At 37.4% G+C, this 16031-nt stretch overlaps 1 protein-coding gene across 1 annotated transcript in view; it reads left to right on the top strand.

Annotated features, from left to right (window-relative positions):
* Positions 1 to 16031, top strand: part of LOC138042492 (dipeptidyl peptidase 9-like) — a 23802-nt gene continuing 7771 nt past the window's right edge. Inside the window, exons 1-14 of the mRNA XM_068888399.1 lie at positions 1 to 641; positions 1511 to 1805; positions 3987 to 4021; positions 4706 to 4802; positions 5558 to 5619; positions 6029 to 6132; positions 8906 to 9074; positions 11562 to 11786; positions 11906 to 11976; positions 12796 to 12883; positions 13363 to 13507; positions 14167 to 14217; positions 15321 to 15418; positions 15845 to 15985. Of these exons, the coding sequence (XP_068744500.1) occupies positions 156 to 641; positions 1511 to 1805; positions 3987 to 4021; positions 4706 to 4802; positions 5558 to 5619; positions 6029 to 6132; positions 8906 to 9074; positions 11562 to 11786; positions 11906 to 11976; positions 12796 to 12883; positions 13363 to 13507; positions 14167 to 14217; positions 15321 to 15418; positions 15845 to 15985 (2067 nt within the window). The 5' untranslated portion in view covers positions 1 to 155. The remainder of the gene's footprint in view (positions 642 to 1510; positions 1806 to 3986; positions 4022 to 4705; positions 4803 to 5557; positions 5620 to 6028; positions 6133 to 8905; positions 9075 to 11561; positions 11787 to 11905; positions 11977 to 12795; positions 12884 to 13362; positions 13508 to 14166; positions 14218 to 15320; positions 15419 to 15844; positions 15986 to 16031) is intronic.

Raw genomic sequence — 16031 nt, forward strand, 5'->3', positions numbered from 1 at the left:
TTTCGAAATCGTAACATTTTCGACTTTTTCAGTATTTTGAAAAAAGACAGTGATTTCTCTGCTGGGTCTTGTGCTTTATTTGGTCAATAGAAGCACCTTGTGGCATCGTCTTTTATGGCACTGGAAAAGTTGTCCTTTCTCCGATCTATAGCGCCATGTCCGAACTTTCGCCGTTTGCGGAGTTCGGCGATTTGAAACCCCGTCAGGGCTCCTTTTCAACAAGGAACACAAAAAGTTGGAAAGATTTGCAGATTGCCGTGAAACAAGCAAAATCCGTTCAGCAAAGTCTTATAAACCGAGTTCCTCATTCATTTACATTCTGCGAAAACAAGCTTTACTTTTTAGCTGTCCCCTTTGGGAGTCGCGAAAATACCATTCACTTTGTTGATCTTCCATCAGAAAATGATACCAAACTAGAAAACAATGACTTGATGCCACTCTCATGGAAACCTTTGCTGGACTCCTTTAGAATCAGTCGTTCTTTTTCAGGGTACTCCAGAGAGGAACAGTTGCTTCGAGAAAGAAAGCGCTTGGGTGCGTTTGGAATCACCGCTTACGATTTCGACGAAACGTGCAGAAGGTTTATGTTCCCGGCTTCTAGCAGCTTGTACACTTGCACGGATTGGCGAATAGATGACGAGGTTAGATCGGCGTCCAGTTCAGCCATTTGTTTGAACATCAATGTTGAAGGCCTATTTTTCCATTGTTATAAAAGAATAGAAATTTATAACGCTTGCATGATTTAGCGTGCCAGGAAGAATTGACTGCTTTGGAAAGTGACAGGAAATCTATCTCCTCTCATTACATAACTTCGTTTGCATATGTTTAGAGATCCTGAATGTTGTCGCTTTGATTATTCTTGAGGTTAAGTACGGTGGCCGGTATGGGACATGGCATTTCGTGATCACTTTTCCTGCCTCAAATTTTCAAACTCGAAATTTTGAGTTTACAAACCGGTCGGTGTAAAATACAGACTAAAGTTATAATGTGATTGTTGCAAAAACCCAAACCCTTCAGGGCCCGGTTGTTCAAAAGCCGATTAAAGCTAATCCCAGATTAAAAATTAACCAAGGAGTTTATTTCTCTTCTCCTAAATGCTGTTCAACGCTGATATTTGGCAAAACTTTACATTAGAAGAAGTCAATCTTGAAAAACAAAAGTAAACGAAAGAAACTTTCACCAAAAAGTTAAAAACATGAAACAAAAGTTTACACTAATCCTGGATTAAGTTAATCGGCTTTCGAACAACCGGGCCCAGAAGTGCTAACCTTAGGCCTAATTAGGCACAAAACAATTTTAGGCTTTGCTGTTGGCACTTCGAAAGGGTTTGGGCTTTTTCAAAAGTTACATTATAACTTAAGTCGGCAGTCTGCATTTTACACAGACCAGCTTGTGAACGCAAAATTTCATGTTTGTGAACACAAAATTTCAAGTTTCTAAACTCAAAACATTTGTCGTGGCTTATTCTTATTAGAAGCTTTAAAAATCTGATTGCCATTGTTTGCCCCAGGATGAAAACAGACAACCCATTATTCCAGAGGAACTTCCTTCACAGACTTCAGAAACAAAGATGGATGCTAAATTATGTCCTTGTGATCCCAACTTGGTTGCATTTGTTCATCGTAATGATATTTGGGTCAACAACATTATCACTGAGGAAGAAAGAAGACTAACTTACACAAACCAAGGATCACCAAGTCACATGGAAGAACCAATTTCAGCTGGTGTAGCATCATTTATTGTACAAGAGGAGTTTGATCGGTATACTGGATATTGGTGGCAACCAAAATTCAGCACGGATGAGAGTATGTACTAACTGAATAAACTGAAGATTAGTCAATCGTCTTGTCAGTTTTGTGTATCAAGTTGTTTATTATCTGCTATGCTATTACAGGGTTGTTCTCCTGGTAGACTAGTTTACTCCTCTCATCAAAATCAAACATTAACCCTTTGACACCCAAACTGCCTAAACCGGCCAGACTTAGTATTTTACTCGTCAATGGGGAACCCCTGGGAGTCAATGTGTTAATTAATTATTGATTTGATTTGTATTCTCCCTAAATACTTAAAGTACTAATAGAGCACTTTTTTTGCCATCTCTGTTATTACTATGTGATTTGCAGTCTCCCCAAATTAATAGTAAAGCATTTGTTCGCAGGTCTGTTATTGTGTAAGTCACAGTTTGATTGTCAGTTGGGTACTGTATGTTGTTTGGTACTCAACCCTACGCAGGTGTAAGCTCGCCGAGTGTCTCAACTATAAGGATCCGTTTTGTTGATGGTCACTAGTCAGCCCCACATTCCAAGGTCTTAGTAACTTTTAATTAGATATGTGCCTTTTGTTCTTTGGAGAAGGCCCATATCAGTTTCCTTCTCTGTCACAACTAGGCTTCTTTAATATCTGCTCTTTTGTCATTGTCATTGTCAACTGCTCACTGGTGGCTCAGTTGGTTGACCATCGGGCTGCCATGGGAGAGGTCGTGTGTTCAACTCCAGCCGGACCAACACTCAGGGTCTTAAAATAACTGAGAAGAAAGTGCTGCCGTTGTAATTACACCCGTATATGGTTTGACTTTCAAGTCTTATCGGATAAGGACTGTAAACCGGAGGTCCCGTCTCATAGCCCTTGTTGGAAACTAAATAGTATGGGACGTTAAAGAACCCACTCACTTCTCGAAAAGAGTCAGGGACGTTGTCCCCGGTGTTGTGGTATGACCTAATCTGGTCGGGGGCATCCTTCACTTCCTAAATAAATTGTGAACTGCGTAACAAGCAGTCTGGCCAAAGTCCCCCAAAAAAGCATTGTAAATTAGTCCTGAGAAGCCCCTAGGGGAAGAGACTGATAAATTAACCCGTTGACTCCCAGGGGTTCCCCATTGACGAGTAAAATCGTCTGGCGTTAGACAGAGTAAAATCGTCTGGCGTTAGACAGAGTAAAATACTAAGTCTGGCCGGTTTCTGCCGGTTTGGACGTCAAAGAGTTAACTTCACTTCACTTCACTTCATTGTTACCATCATCTGCAGTGTTGTTGTAATTGTAATTATCATTAACAGACAGCTCTTTCCAAGAGAAATACACTGTTTTAAATTGCTTAATTAAAATTGCATGTAAACAGTAATTTGACAGAATGAGGATAATTATTAACCCTCTAACCCTTGAGTCAGCCCTTACTGATGAGCAAATTCTCCCAGGGGTTTAACAGTGTAAAATCTATTAATTAAAAGGGCTACTACGAGCAAAAAAAGGATTCTTCTAGACTTTTTCTTTGGATTTCCAAACTATGTTAACTAAACACTAACTTATAAAGTGACCCAAGTTTTAAGTTCTGGTTTTAAAAAGACACTTATCTTGTTTATTTTAACTGAGGAGAAAATGACGTCAAAGACTCACTTAGTTTATGAATGCAATGTGTTTGTATTCTGCTGAATTGATATGCAGCATGGGGGTTTCGGGTTTTCAAATTTTCGAACTCGTGTTTTGCATACATAATATTAAAGTTGCATTTACATGGTGAAATTTTAAGCTAGTGACTAAATGATGTAATTTTCCCTAGATCCAACCCTCTGAGGTCCAATCAGTCAGTTTTCATTATGAGCAATGGCAGACCGTAAAATCCAAAACTTACACTCAAAATAAAGTGCCGTTGGATAAAACTCAAAGCTCAAAATTTTGCCAGTCAGGTGTTAAGCGAACACTCCTTCAGAATCTGAAAAAAAAAAGGAAATGATTTTTTGATTGCAGTAGCACTTTAAAATCTATAAGCTTGTGTCGCTCGCAAGAGGCGAGAGTTGAAAATAACTTCCAGTAATAAAGGTCACTTCTGATGGTTTAATGCTGCTGTTCAGTTTACTGGGAAAAAAACGACAGATACCAAATCAATTCTAACAATTATTATGGGAAAATAGTCAAGAATGATTTGTTTTGACTTCTTATTATTGTTTTACTTAATTAACCTTTTAACATTAATATTATTATTATCTTCACAGGTCTAACAAGAAGATACAAAATTTTGTTTGAAGAGGTACGTGATTGAAGGGCTGGGCACTTATTTCAATCTGTCTTTCAGTTTTGCTTAAAACTGGCGGAAATCTTGCATGTGGCCTAGATCTGAACTTTAAAATATTGCCCTGGACTTCATCCCTCTGAATTGTGCTTCATTTCCAAGAAGTAATGTATGCGTAAAAACTGTTGACTCCAGCTGTACAACAAGAAATAAAACAAACCTCTTTTTTGAAACTTCAGAACTAAATGTGGCAGACCTGGCTCAGTTGATAATGCATGTAGTGCAATGTCAAATAATTATCTGGTTGGTTTGAATCATTTAAGGTAAACTTGTTTGAGAGCCTTGTAACTTAAGCTTTGACCCATGGCATTAAAAGGGACATTGTTTGCAAGTTGCAAAAACAAAGCATGCATGGCAAGATGTTGAACAGAAAAATGCAGGATAATGTTTTAAGTTCAGTTTTGGGCCAGGTCATGTGCAAAACATCAGCCAACTTTGAGCAAAACTGACAAATGGCATAAGACTAGACATGGAGCATTTTGATATGGCCCATCCCTTCAAATGAATTAGCACAGAGTAATTATAATAATGACTTTTATAATGTTATTATGCAAATATCTTATGTTATTTTAATAATTTTTTTTTGATTTTTTGCTTATTTTCTCTGAGTCTTCCTTTATTCTATTTCTGGAACTATTGCAGGTTGATGAAAGTGCAGTTGAGGTACTACACATCGTCTCTGGTCCTGATGGTATGGCACGGAACAGCCATGTAGATAGCTATAGATACCCAAAAGCAGGTATGTCATTTTAATGAGTATGTGGCGAGTATAGTTATTATTGAAAATAAAACAACCATGCAAAAAAATAATGTTGCCTGTTAATTAATGTCGCACGTCTTCTTGCTTGCTGGAAATTTGTTCTGATTCAGATTGGTTATTGTTAAAACAGTTGTTGAGAGTTCTGTAAATATTTTTGGTTTTCCATATTAAAAAATCTGGTCGCAGAACCATTAATTTTGCAAATGTTAGGGTAATTTATAGATTGACTCCTCCAGAAGAATGCGCGGGATTATCACACAATTCTTTCTTCAAAATGTTACATTTTTGTTGCAAACTGACAGGTCTGGCCGGCCAGTCTGACAAAAGGAAAGCGCCCTTAGTTTATCCTTGATAAATCTTATAGACCATATTCATAAATGGCAGCCATAGGCAATAAATTATTCTTTAATTTGTCTTTGTGCTAATTATTCTCACTAACCTCACTTTAGGGCAAAAATTCTGCTGAGTTTTGTTCGTGCTAGCAAGGCTGGTGAGGGTGATTAGCATAAAGACAAAAGAATTATACTAATTCATTGAATACAGTCTAATAGCCAGGTTTCAATAATGATGTCAATTTTGAGTTAGTTAAAATGTTCGAGACACTATAGGATGACATTGATTGAACCATACAGCATTTCTGACCAGTGAATGCTTCAGACATAGAAATATCATTTTATGAAAGGTTTTATCTTTCTTCATGTGTGGATTACTTATCTCTTGTGTTGTTTTATCAGGCTCTGCCAATGCCAAGTCAAAACTTAAAATTGTTGAGTTCAGTATAGACACAAATGGAAAGGTAAGTCATGTTATTAAAATTATTACTGGAAAGGGTTATGTTTTTTTCACTGAAAACCACAATCAGTGACAAAAATAATGCATTTGGGACACTTACATGTACATTCAAATGAAACAATCTCAATGTGGGCTGAAATGTGAACATGCTAATGCCAATACTATTGTGTCACCCTAAAAATACAACATTGAAAAGGCTCGGGAAATTACTTGATTTTGGACAAAATGCCTGAGAAGGTATTCCCTAATTTCACTTTTCACCATTCTTTTGATTACCCATACTTATTAGTATCACCATTAGGAGAGAAAGGGATAATAAGGAGACATTGAAGCCCTCATTGAGGAGTCATACAGAAATTGACACTTCTACATGGGAGGGAAAAGGTTAACATGCAGATTTGGTACTTGTTTAGATCTGCGATCATGTTATAGAGTACCAGATGAGAGTGCCGCTCTCAGAGGCATTTCCATTTATGGACTACTTAGTCAGATGTGGGTGGCTTCCAGATGGTGAAAGGTAAGACATGAAAGTTTTGTAGTATTTGAATTCCGTAAACACCCCATTGGCAGGCAACAACTTAAGACTATTCATGCTAGTTATGGAATGCTTTCGAGTGGTGTACCATGGAATATCCCGCAAGTCACTTGTATTTTCTTTGGTAGATTCCATGGCATAGAAAATACAGCGGCCTGAAAGGTTGGGTGTAATACCGTTGAATTGCAATGATCGATGGGAAGGTTTGGCAGAATATCGACGAATATGCAACAGCTTTCCTGCATTCTGATTCGCTGTATTTTGTATGGCATGGTATAAAAACCTGTACATGACAATGTCCATTGCAGCTCCACAATGCCAAACATTGTGTATAGCATACATGTACATGTATACTGTCGTATTCATTTAAGTGTGGACACATGACAAGAAAACATGTTCTTTGAAGTTTGAGTTTGGCAGCCGTAAAGCAAACTTAGATGAAAACAATGGTATAGCACTTATCCTAAGAACACCATGTATGACTATCTGGTTGGAGTGTCAGACTTTCAGTCTCCATCTAAAACTAGTGTATCGTCATTTGCAAAGTGTGATTTTCACCTTTTTGGCTTTCAAAGAAATGGTACTGTAATTTAATTGCCTTCAAGATGAGTGTTGTATATGTTGTGGTTTAATTTTGTTTTTGGTTTGAATTTTTTTCAAACCACTTCATTTTTTTTAAAACAGAAATTTTTTTTTTAAGTCTGTTTTTTTTTACAATTAACTGTCTAAAAATGGAATTTTTCTTTTTTTCTTTTTTTTTTTGGGGGGGGGGGGTGTAGTTAAAGAAAACAGGGGCTTGGTTTTTTTAGGGGGTTTAAAAAAGAACTAGATATCTCTTCCTCTCTTCTACTCACCTACCCCTCCCTGATCCCCTCCAGTACATCTATCCTACTCCACCCTTCCTTCACACATCTTTCCCCGCTTATGCCCACTCTCTGAAAGAAAAAAAACTGAGAAGCAACCCTGCATTTCAGGAAAAAAGGATCAATCTAAGCTGAAACAATTAATAAAATGGAACAACAGATGATAACTTGAAGGAAATGGGTTTACAGCATTGGCAAACTCTTCACAATTCCTATTTTGGAACTACTTTCTTGTTGTTTGAAACAACAAGAAATTAGTTCCAAAACGGGAACTGTTTGAAGTCTTGTCCCATTAGCACACAGTTGAATTTCTCACAGAGGCTTAAGGAACCAAAAACAAAATTAAACCACAACATATATATTATGGTTCAATTTTTTTCTTGGTTTAAAATTTTCTAAACCAGTTCAATTCTGATTTTTCTTTATCTTTAATAGTCATTATCATAGGCTGAAGCAAAGGAAAGTCAAAATTGAACTGATTGAAAAAAATTTGAACCACAACGTTACAGTTACAGTAACTATGCAAGTACAACTCCTGTGTACACTCATTGTTCAACCTTGAATTGTCCCCAATCTTGAAATCTTTTACTCTGCAAAAGTCAGCTTTCAGCACAAGAAAACTTTTAAGTTCCTTTAATTGGTTGCGATATCGCCTCCCACCAAGATTCTCATTCATGCATTTGTGGTTTCAAAGATTGACAGGCTACAATTTGCTTATATTTGGTCTACCCAAGCATCTGATCGATAAACTTCAGCATCTGTTGAACGCTGCAGCTTGATTAATTATGGTAGCAAATAAATATGATAGTATGACTCCAATTTTAAAAGAACTTCACTGGCTACCGATCGAGCAGAGAATTATTTTTAAGATTAATTTAATTACTTTTAAGTGTCTTAATAACCTGGCTCCGTCATACGTAAAAGAACTTCTCACTCTTTACTGGCCCAATAGAACCCTCCGATCATCCTCAGATAATCTTAGGCTTGTGACTGTTCCCTTCAATTTTAAAACTTATGGCTATAGATCTTATTCAATTCAGGCACCTATTCTCTGGAACTCTTTGCCGTTTCATATTAGATCAGCTGATAGTATTAATTCTTTTAAATCTAAACTTAAGACCTACCTTTTCAAATCAGCATATAACCTTTAGTTAGGTAGTTAGTTTGTTTTATTGTTTGCATTTGTTTAAGCCATAGCTGTGTATATTAATATGTATATTTTATGTTTCATTATTTTTTATCGAATGTATGAATTGTAAGACGCTTAGGACAGTTTGTATAAGCGCAGTATAAGCTTTTATTATTATTATTATTAAAATGCCACTTGACTTGCGTAAGGTTGTCAAAATTGGCAACAGTTTGTCCTGTGACCTAGCTAGTGTCTTGAGAGACATGGTTCCATCCCAAAGATGACACCACAAACCATCTTGTTTTGAAAACAATGCTATCGCGACTTCTTGGCTTTAATAAAAATGACTTAAATGGCTTTCAATTAAATTTCTAGCAACTGAAAAGATTGAAAAAAAACTCCTTGTTTTTTTTGCTTAATTAATTCTTGCCCCGTTGACAAACAGAAGACTCAAAATGTCATTAACTCCAAGAAAAAAAGGTCCAAAAAACAGAATTTTTGCCTTGCAAAGCACTTTGTTACATCATTTAAGGAATTGACGCATACAGCTCACAAGCTTCATCTTTGGAACAACGGACTACTGGTATTGTTAAATTTTTGGGCATATTAGAAATTGAAACTTTGAGGGGAAAACGGCAAAATTTATTTTCGGTGAGTGAAAAACTTTATCTCAGCAAAGAAAACTATTTGAGGGGATGCTACAGCTTTTAAGTGGATGTTCATATAGGTGTTGGTTGACTGTTTTACCTATTTGTTGTTTCAGTGTGTACGCAGAAATACTTGATAGAAATCAACAGCATCTTGCCTTAGTTCAAATTCCTGTAGCCTTTTTTGTTCCTGTGAATCACCCAGCCAATCAATTACTTACAATCACAGAAGGCAGTCCAATGATAGAGGTCCTTGCAGAAGAATCTAATGATATATGGATAAATGCAAGTATAATAATTTGTATTATTAAAAACTGAACTACAGATATCAGATTTGCAACATTTTCATTGGTTCTCATTTACCTGCTGTACCTAATATGGTCAAGCGAGCTGAAAATGTTTTCAACTCTGAGGCAGAAATCGACGCTTCAGTTGACAATACTATCCCAGGGAACACCAAAGAAGAGTTGTTGATCCTGGAGTTTTTAATAAAACAATTATATTCCACTCAGGCTTCCTGGATATAAAACGATTATAACCAACTTGGCGCTACTTGCCCCGTTGGTTATCTATCACTTCATATTTAGTAGGCCCTTGTAGAATAATTGTTAATTGTAGTGTAAATTCTGAATGATCCAGCATGTTGCATGGTGTGATATTCTTTTCCTTCAAATTATTTATCTCTTTGACCAGTTTGAGACACTGTAAAGAGCTCTTCCCTTTATTTGAAAAAAAAAAAAGATAATAATATACAATGCCAGTTAAAAAGAGTTATGAGCCTTTTTCCATTTATTTTATTTTGAACTTTTGAACTATATTTTGAAAGAAGACCAACAATTCCATGCAGATATGTCACTCAGGAAATGCCCCTAATTAGTTGCACATGGATTTCAATAAGCGTCGCGTAGTGCCCCCTTGCTCTTGTCCCCAACTACAACATCACTTGCGTCTCAGAGCACAGACAATTGACATCACAATTTTGTGTCCCCCAAATGCTTGACAAAATACGAGATACAAAAACCCTCAACTTGGCGCGTAATATTTTTTCGTTGCAAGTTTGGGTTGATGTCTCCCGTCTTTCACCTTGCATGATCAACTTGTCGCGCAACAAAAACATTTGTTGCGGGTTGAAGAAAGTTGTTGCGAAAAGTAGAGTGCGGGTCTACTCTGAGTAACAAATTTTGGCTTTGTTGCTCGTTTTTCATCAAGTTCACAACTTGTCGTGCAACAAATGTGCTCGTGTACTAGCAAATCAACCAATCAGCACCCTGCATTTCTTCAAGCCACAACAAATGTTTTTGTTGTGGGTCAAGTTGATCACGCAAGGTGAAAAACGCGAAACATCGACCAAAACTTGCAACGAAACAATGTTGCACGGCAAGTTGAGGGTTTTTGTATCTCGTCTTTTGCCGCCTTAACCTCAAGTAAGAACAAATAGCTGCATTTACTCTAAGCTTAAAAAATAATTAATATTGCTAACCTTTACCCTTACCTCATTGTTGGAAATAGGTAGCAAAGGCTTAAGACACTGTTACACTGTGAAATGTTTCATGCAACTTGTCTCACAATGATTTTGGTCGTTGTGGGGTATGTTACACTGTGAAATGTTTCGTGCAACTTGCCTCACAATGTTTTGGCGACATTGTGGCAGGACAAGTTGCACGAAACATTTCACAGTGTAACATACCCCGCAATGACCAAAATCATTGTGAGACAAGTTGCACGAAAAGTAGAACTTGATTCTACTTTCAGCAACGGCTCTTACAACTTGTCTTGCAACGATTTTGGCCGTTGCAGGTTATGTTACACTGTGAAATGTTTTGTGCAACTTGTCCTGCCACAATGTCGTCAAAAAATTGCGAGACAAGTTGCACAAAACATTTCACAGTGTAACAGCGCCTTTAGACTTAAAGGGAAACTTTGTTTTGGATGTCAAAATTGTGCATACATCTAATTAGGTGCAATTCTGGGCCCAGTTGTTTGAAGGCCGATTACTGCTATTAACCTGGGGTTAAATTCTAATCTGGGTTTCTTTTTCTCTTCTTCAAAAGCATTTTCTCTGATAATTTTTGTCATTCTTTTAAGAGCATCCAATCATCAAATTGTACAAAAAAAGAATGAAACTGACTTTGCTTTTTAAGCTTTCATTTCTAAATTCAAATTTTGCACTAACCCTGGGTTATCTTAACCCTGCTTTGAACAACCCGGCCCTGGACAAGAGTGAACAATGCTCCTCTTCCACCCCACTCCACACAATGTTGTTAAGGAAGATGAGAAAAAAACTTACATTTCTCAACATTGTTTTGAGAGAGGGGGAGCTGAAATGCTGAGATTTACTTCATGCAACAAAAGCTTTTTTCAGATTTGGACAAGGAAATCAAGAATGTATGAGGATTGTAGTTGCACAGCATGCTTGCTACCTAATCGCCTTCCCTGTCCTTTTTTACCATAACCTGAAAAGGAAGTCAAGGAAAAGTGATGCCCTCTAGCCCCTCCCACCCGACCCAAGGGTTACAACAGTACAGAGGCAGACAGTAGATTACATTATTGTGCAGAGAAGTATACATGTACATGTGTATTCCTCACTATCTGGAAAATAGCAGCACTGGTTTTCTCAGAAAGCTGAAAACTCTCTAAAAAAAACATGTATCAATACATAAGTTGGACAGATTGTCACTCAGAGTGAGGTCATACAATGATACAGGCTTTCCTTTAATTGTTAGCCTAGTCTTGTTTATCAATGTCTCATTCTTAAATTGATTGATTTTCAAGGTCGCAGATCTTACCCACTTTCTCCGCACAAGTGATTCAAGGCTTCAATTCATATGGTCAAGTGAAATATCTGGGTTTCGGCATCTTTATCTGGCAACTGCAAACAGCAACCACACTCTGACCCGGGCCAGAGCTGGAAGCTTCATTGCAGAGTGTTGTATTCACTATCCTCTTGTAACACAGCAACAGATAACAGATGGAGATTGGCAAGTCGACGGTAAGGAGGTTGGTATACAGTACTTGTATGTAATGTCTGGTAATGTCTTTTCCTTACCAATATTTTTTTAGTTGGCCAGGGCTTTAATTAATTGATTTCCTCTATTATTTATTTTTAAAAAATCTAGATTTGGGTAGATGAGAATCGGCAACTTATTTACTTCTTGGGCACCAAAGATACGCCTCTTGAGCAGCATCTGTAAGTACACAAATATTGCATTGTGCTTCAGTAATTTTGTTTTCCCTATTAATCACTCAATTAACCCTTTGACGTCCAAACCGGCCGAAACCGGCCAGACTAAGTATTGTACTCTGTCTAACGCCAGAATATTTTACTCGTCGATGGGGAACCCTGGGAGTCAATGGGTTAAAAGCATCAGACAAATTGCTCTTTTTACTCTCCTCATGATGCTTTCTCTGTCTCTTATAAAAACAACCTTCAATAACAGTAATTTACATAAACATAAGTGTTGAAGAGGTCTATGATGACTCAGGGATACTTGGGAAAAAGTTCCAAGGTTCCAAATAGGGGTCCATCCTCTCACTTTTTTAACAAGCTTGGATGCTCTGTCACTGCGCTATAGGAGATTCATGTGATTTAAACTATAAACACTCGGATTATTGGTGTCTTAGCACCATGTTGCAAAGATGATGATGATGATGATGATGATAAACCGTAAACAAGGTTTAGACTGTTACAATAAATTATTATATTACTGCCCTGCTTAACTGCTAGGACTGAAAAGTGTAAAGGATGGTAAACATTTAATGTTTAATTTATCTACATTAAAATAATTATATTAATGATGAAATTTTATGGAACATTTTACACTTACATGTAACCTTTATAGATATTCAGAAAAAAAAATTCAGAGCCCTCCAAACAAGAAGCAAACCCTTTGCTTTCCAGTAAATTGTTATAATAAAATACTTATTACTGGTATGACTTTTTAGTACTAGTTTTGATGCTGTACCAAATTGTATTTATCACTGATACACCTTATATTGGTTCTGTCAGCTATGTAGTGTCTTACGCTCATCACAGTTATGGAGAACCACAGAGGCTGACACAGGGTGGTTACTCACATGCAGTCACTATAAATGAGGTATTACATTGTTTGCCTGCTTCAATTTCCTTGGCAACATCCATGAACTCTTGCAAAACCAAGTCAGATTACCGGTATTTCTTATCATACATAATAAGGTTAAACAAAAATGAGAAATTATTGACAGTTACTGTATTTATCAACTCAAACCTATTTAACGTGGTGCAAAACCAGGAAAACACTCTTGGCAGATGTGTCTATGGTTTCAAATAATATTTTTTAATGCCACAAACTTTCTGTGTTTGAAAAAAAAATTAAAGATGACATGTTCCTTGACACCCCGTATGTAGAAACTAAGCCTACAACCTGTTAGCGAAGTTTCCTAAGAGCTTGATGTGGTCAAGATGTTAGATTTGATGTCTGAGAGTACTTTTTGATTTCTTGAATTTTGTTGGTTGTTGAATGACACATTTTTAGGAAGACTGGCATGATACTCTAGACTCACACTTGTAACCCAACAATTTTTTTTTAACTTTCAGAATTTTACAAAGTTTGTGACAGTGTTCTCATCAATACAGCAAACTCAGGCAGTGATGGTGTATCAAATAAACCATGATGAGGTGGAGATGAACAATGTTCCTCTTATTACCGTTGAGCCTGTGGCTGAATTATTACGAGCGAATGGTGAGATGTTATCGTCATCATCATATCTTTATTTACCCTCAAATTTTAGAGTAGCTTGGTGTAGCTAATCACTTTATCTGAACATTTACCCTCCCAACCATGATACACCACAGAGGACAGACCACAACACCGGTAACTCCATTCAAATTTCCACCATCACAAGTATTGATCAAATTTCGCCTTAAGTGAGCAATTAGGTAAACGCAATACACAACATTAACTCAGCTGAGAACCATCGCTTCATAGGTGGTGATGATTTGCCGTAGTATCATTGATTCTCTTTACCTTAAAGTACCTTTCCACATGAAGGACAATGTAAAGACTCCTATGGAAATTATCTAAATGAGAAGAAGGCACATGTGTGGTTCCAAGTGCAGTTGTTTGTGGCATGGATGATTGGGGCACATTTCAACTTTTCTCTCTGACCAGTTCACTCAAAGTATTGTCAGTGGCGACCTCTTGTATGAAGGAGTCGGTGGCTGAATATTAATTAAAGCATGCTGTATAAATTATCATCAATCCAATATCACTGCAACATGTGCTAACACACACACTACACATAAATATATATGCACCATCTTTTAGGCTCTCCATGTACAATAAGGTGTGGGTAGGACAGCATTGTTAAAAGGTCATAATTTGTTGTTTGGTTTTGACAGTTATTCCAGAGTATTATCCACCAGAGCTCTTTTCATACAACAGTAAGCATGGTGAGTTTAACGGCCGTTTACAAGTAATGTTTAAGAAACGAGCAGCAGTGTTTTATAGACCCGATAAAGCACGTGCTGCGAGTTTTTTGAACGGCTTAAAAAACATTCCACAAAGACCATGTCCCTCTGGACTCAAAACAATGGTTCAAATTGTGAGAGGTGTATATTAGCATACAAGAAAAACAAGCTATGCATATTAGTACTCTTTATATAAAGAATACTAACGAGGAGTGTTTTATCAGGATATAAAGCTCATACATCTGACGTTTTATCCGTGTTTTGATAGGCTGTTAGGTTCATGAATTATTAATGAGTTTTTAAAGTACTTTTTAGGTGACTTTATACAAAAGCACTCACTTGAATTTGAACACATTAGTCCAGTTGTTCTTTATTTCATTCTCTTTTAGTGGAATCTCTTTTAATCAGATATGGCCTGAAATACACCTAATTAGATGCATGCTGATTTCAATGAGTGTCTCAAAGTGTCCCTTTTCTTCTCTCCCCAACTTCAACATCGCTCAAACATACATGTCTCGGAATACAGACAATTTAAGTCATAAAGTGTCTCCCAAATGCTGCTCCTCAATCAAGTAAGGATAAAAAGCTTCATTTACCACAAGCTAAAAATAATGCTATCCTTAACCTTTACCTTGTTGTTTGAAGTAGGTAGCAATTAGGCTTAGACTTTTAAAGGGACACCTTGTGTTGGATATCAAAATTGGGCATGCATTTCTGGTGCTTTTAATGCGTACACATCACTTTGAAGAAGCACGCGTGCTTTTAATAGGTGGACATCACTTTAAAGGAGCGAGTGCTATCCCTGGGGAGCCAGGATGGCGTAGTGGTGAGAGCATTCGCCTCCCACCAATGTGACCCAGATTCAATTCCCAGACTCGGTGTCATATGTGGGTAGAGTTTGTTGGTTCTCTTCTCTGCTTCAAGAGGTTTTTCTGCGGGTACTTTGGTTTTCCCTGTCCACAAAAAGCAATATTTGATTTGAATCGATTTAATTGTGGAAGAATTGGTGCTGACACATTCTTTTAGAGGCTACTGAGAGATCAGGTTTTTGAGTTTGTTTTTGCCCTTAACTTATCTTTTCTCAGGTCATCAAGTTTACGGTATGATTTTCAAACCACCCATCCTTGAACCAGGGGTCAAGTATCCAACTGTTCTTTTCTTGTATGGAGGACCTCATGTACAGGTATGGCAATTCAGCCAAGGTTTCAGTAGGTGCAGCCTATAGGAGGATTCCTTTTAGTACCTTGAGTACCATGGTCGTCTTCTCGGGTGATTGTTGGATTCAAGCTGAATTGTTGGACGGGTGGGGGGGGGGGGGGTGGGGAAGGAGGAAGCTGTTTCTTTTCAAGCATGTCTTCAATGTTAAGTAAAGCCTGAGGTTGTTCTGGGCTGTCCCTGTTCAACTTCTTGTCTGTGCATGTAAAACATGTAACTGGTCTGCCTTCCTCTAGGTTGGATTCTCAGAGATTTGTTGTGCTTGTTTTGATAATTCTTTTCTTTGACCCTGAAAAGCCCCTCATGAGGAGAGCAGGCAATTAAGTACACGATTTACTGTTTTAGTTTTTTGTTTTTTTATCTCCCTAACCAACAATGTTCTATTCAATGACAGCTTGTAACCAATGCACACAAAGGTTTCCGCTTTCTTCGCCTGCACACAATAGCTAAACTAGGGTATGTTGTGGTGGTCATGGATTGTAGAGGATCTGCTCACAGAGGACTTCAATTTGAAGGACACATAAAGAACCGACTGGTAAGTAGTCTCTGCTTACGGTGCCATCGATCTGTGGACTTTGAAG

Source organism: Montipora capricornis, chromosome 3 (assembly GCF_036669925.1).
Source record: "Montipora capricornis isolate CH-2021 chromosome 3, ASM3666992v2, whole genome shotgun sequence".
Lineage (NCBI taxonomy): Eukaryota > Metazoa > Cnidaria > Anthozoa > Scleractinia > Acroporidae > Montipora > Montipora capricornis.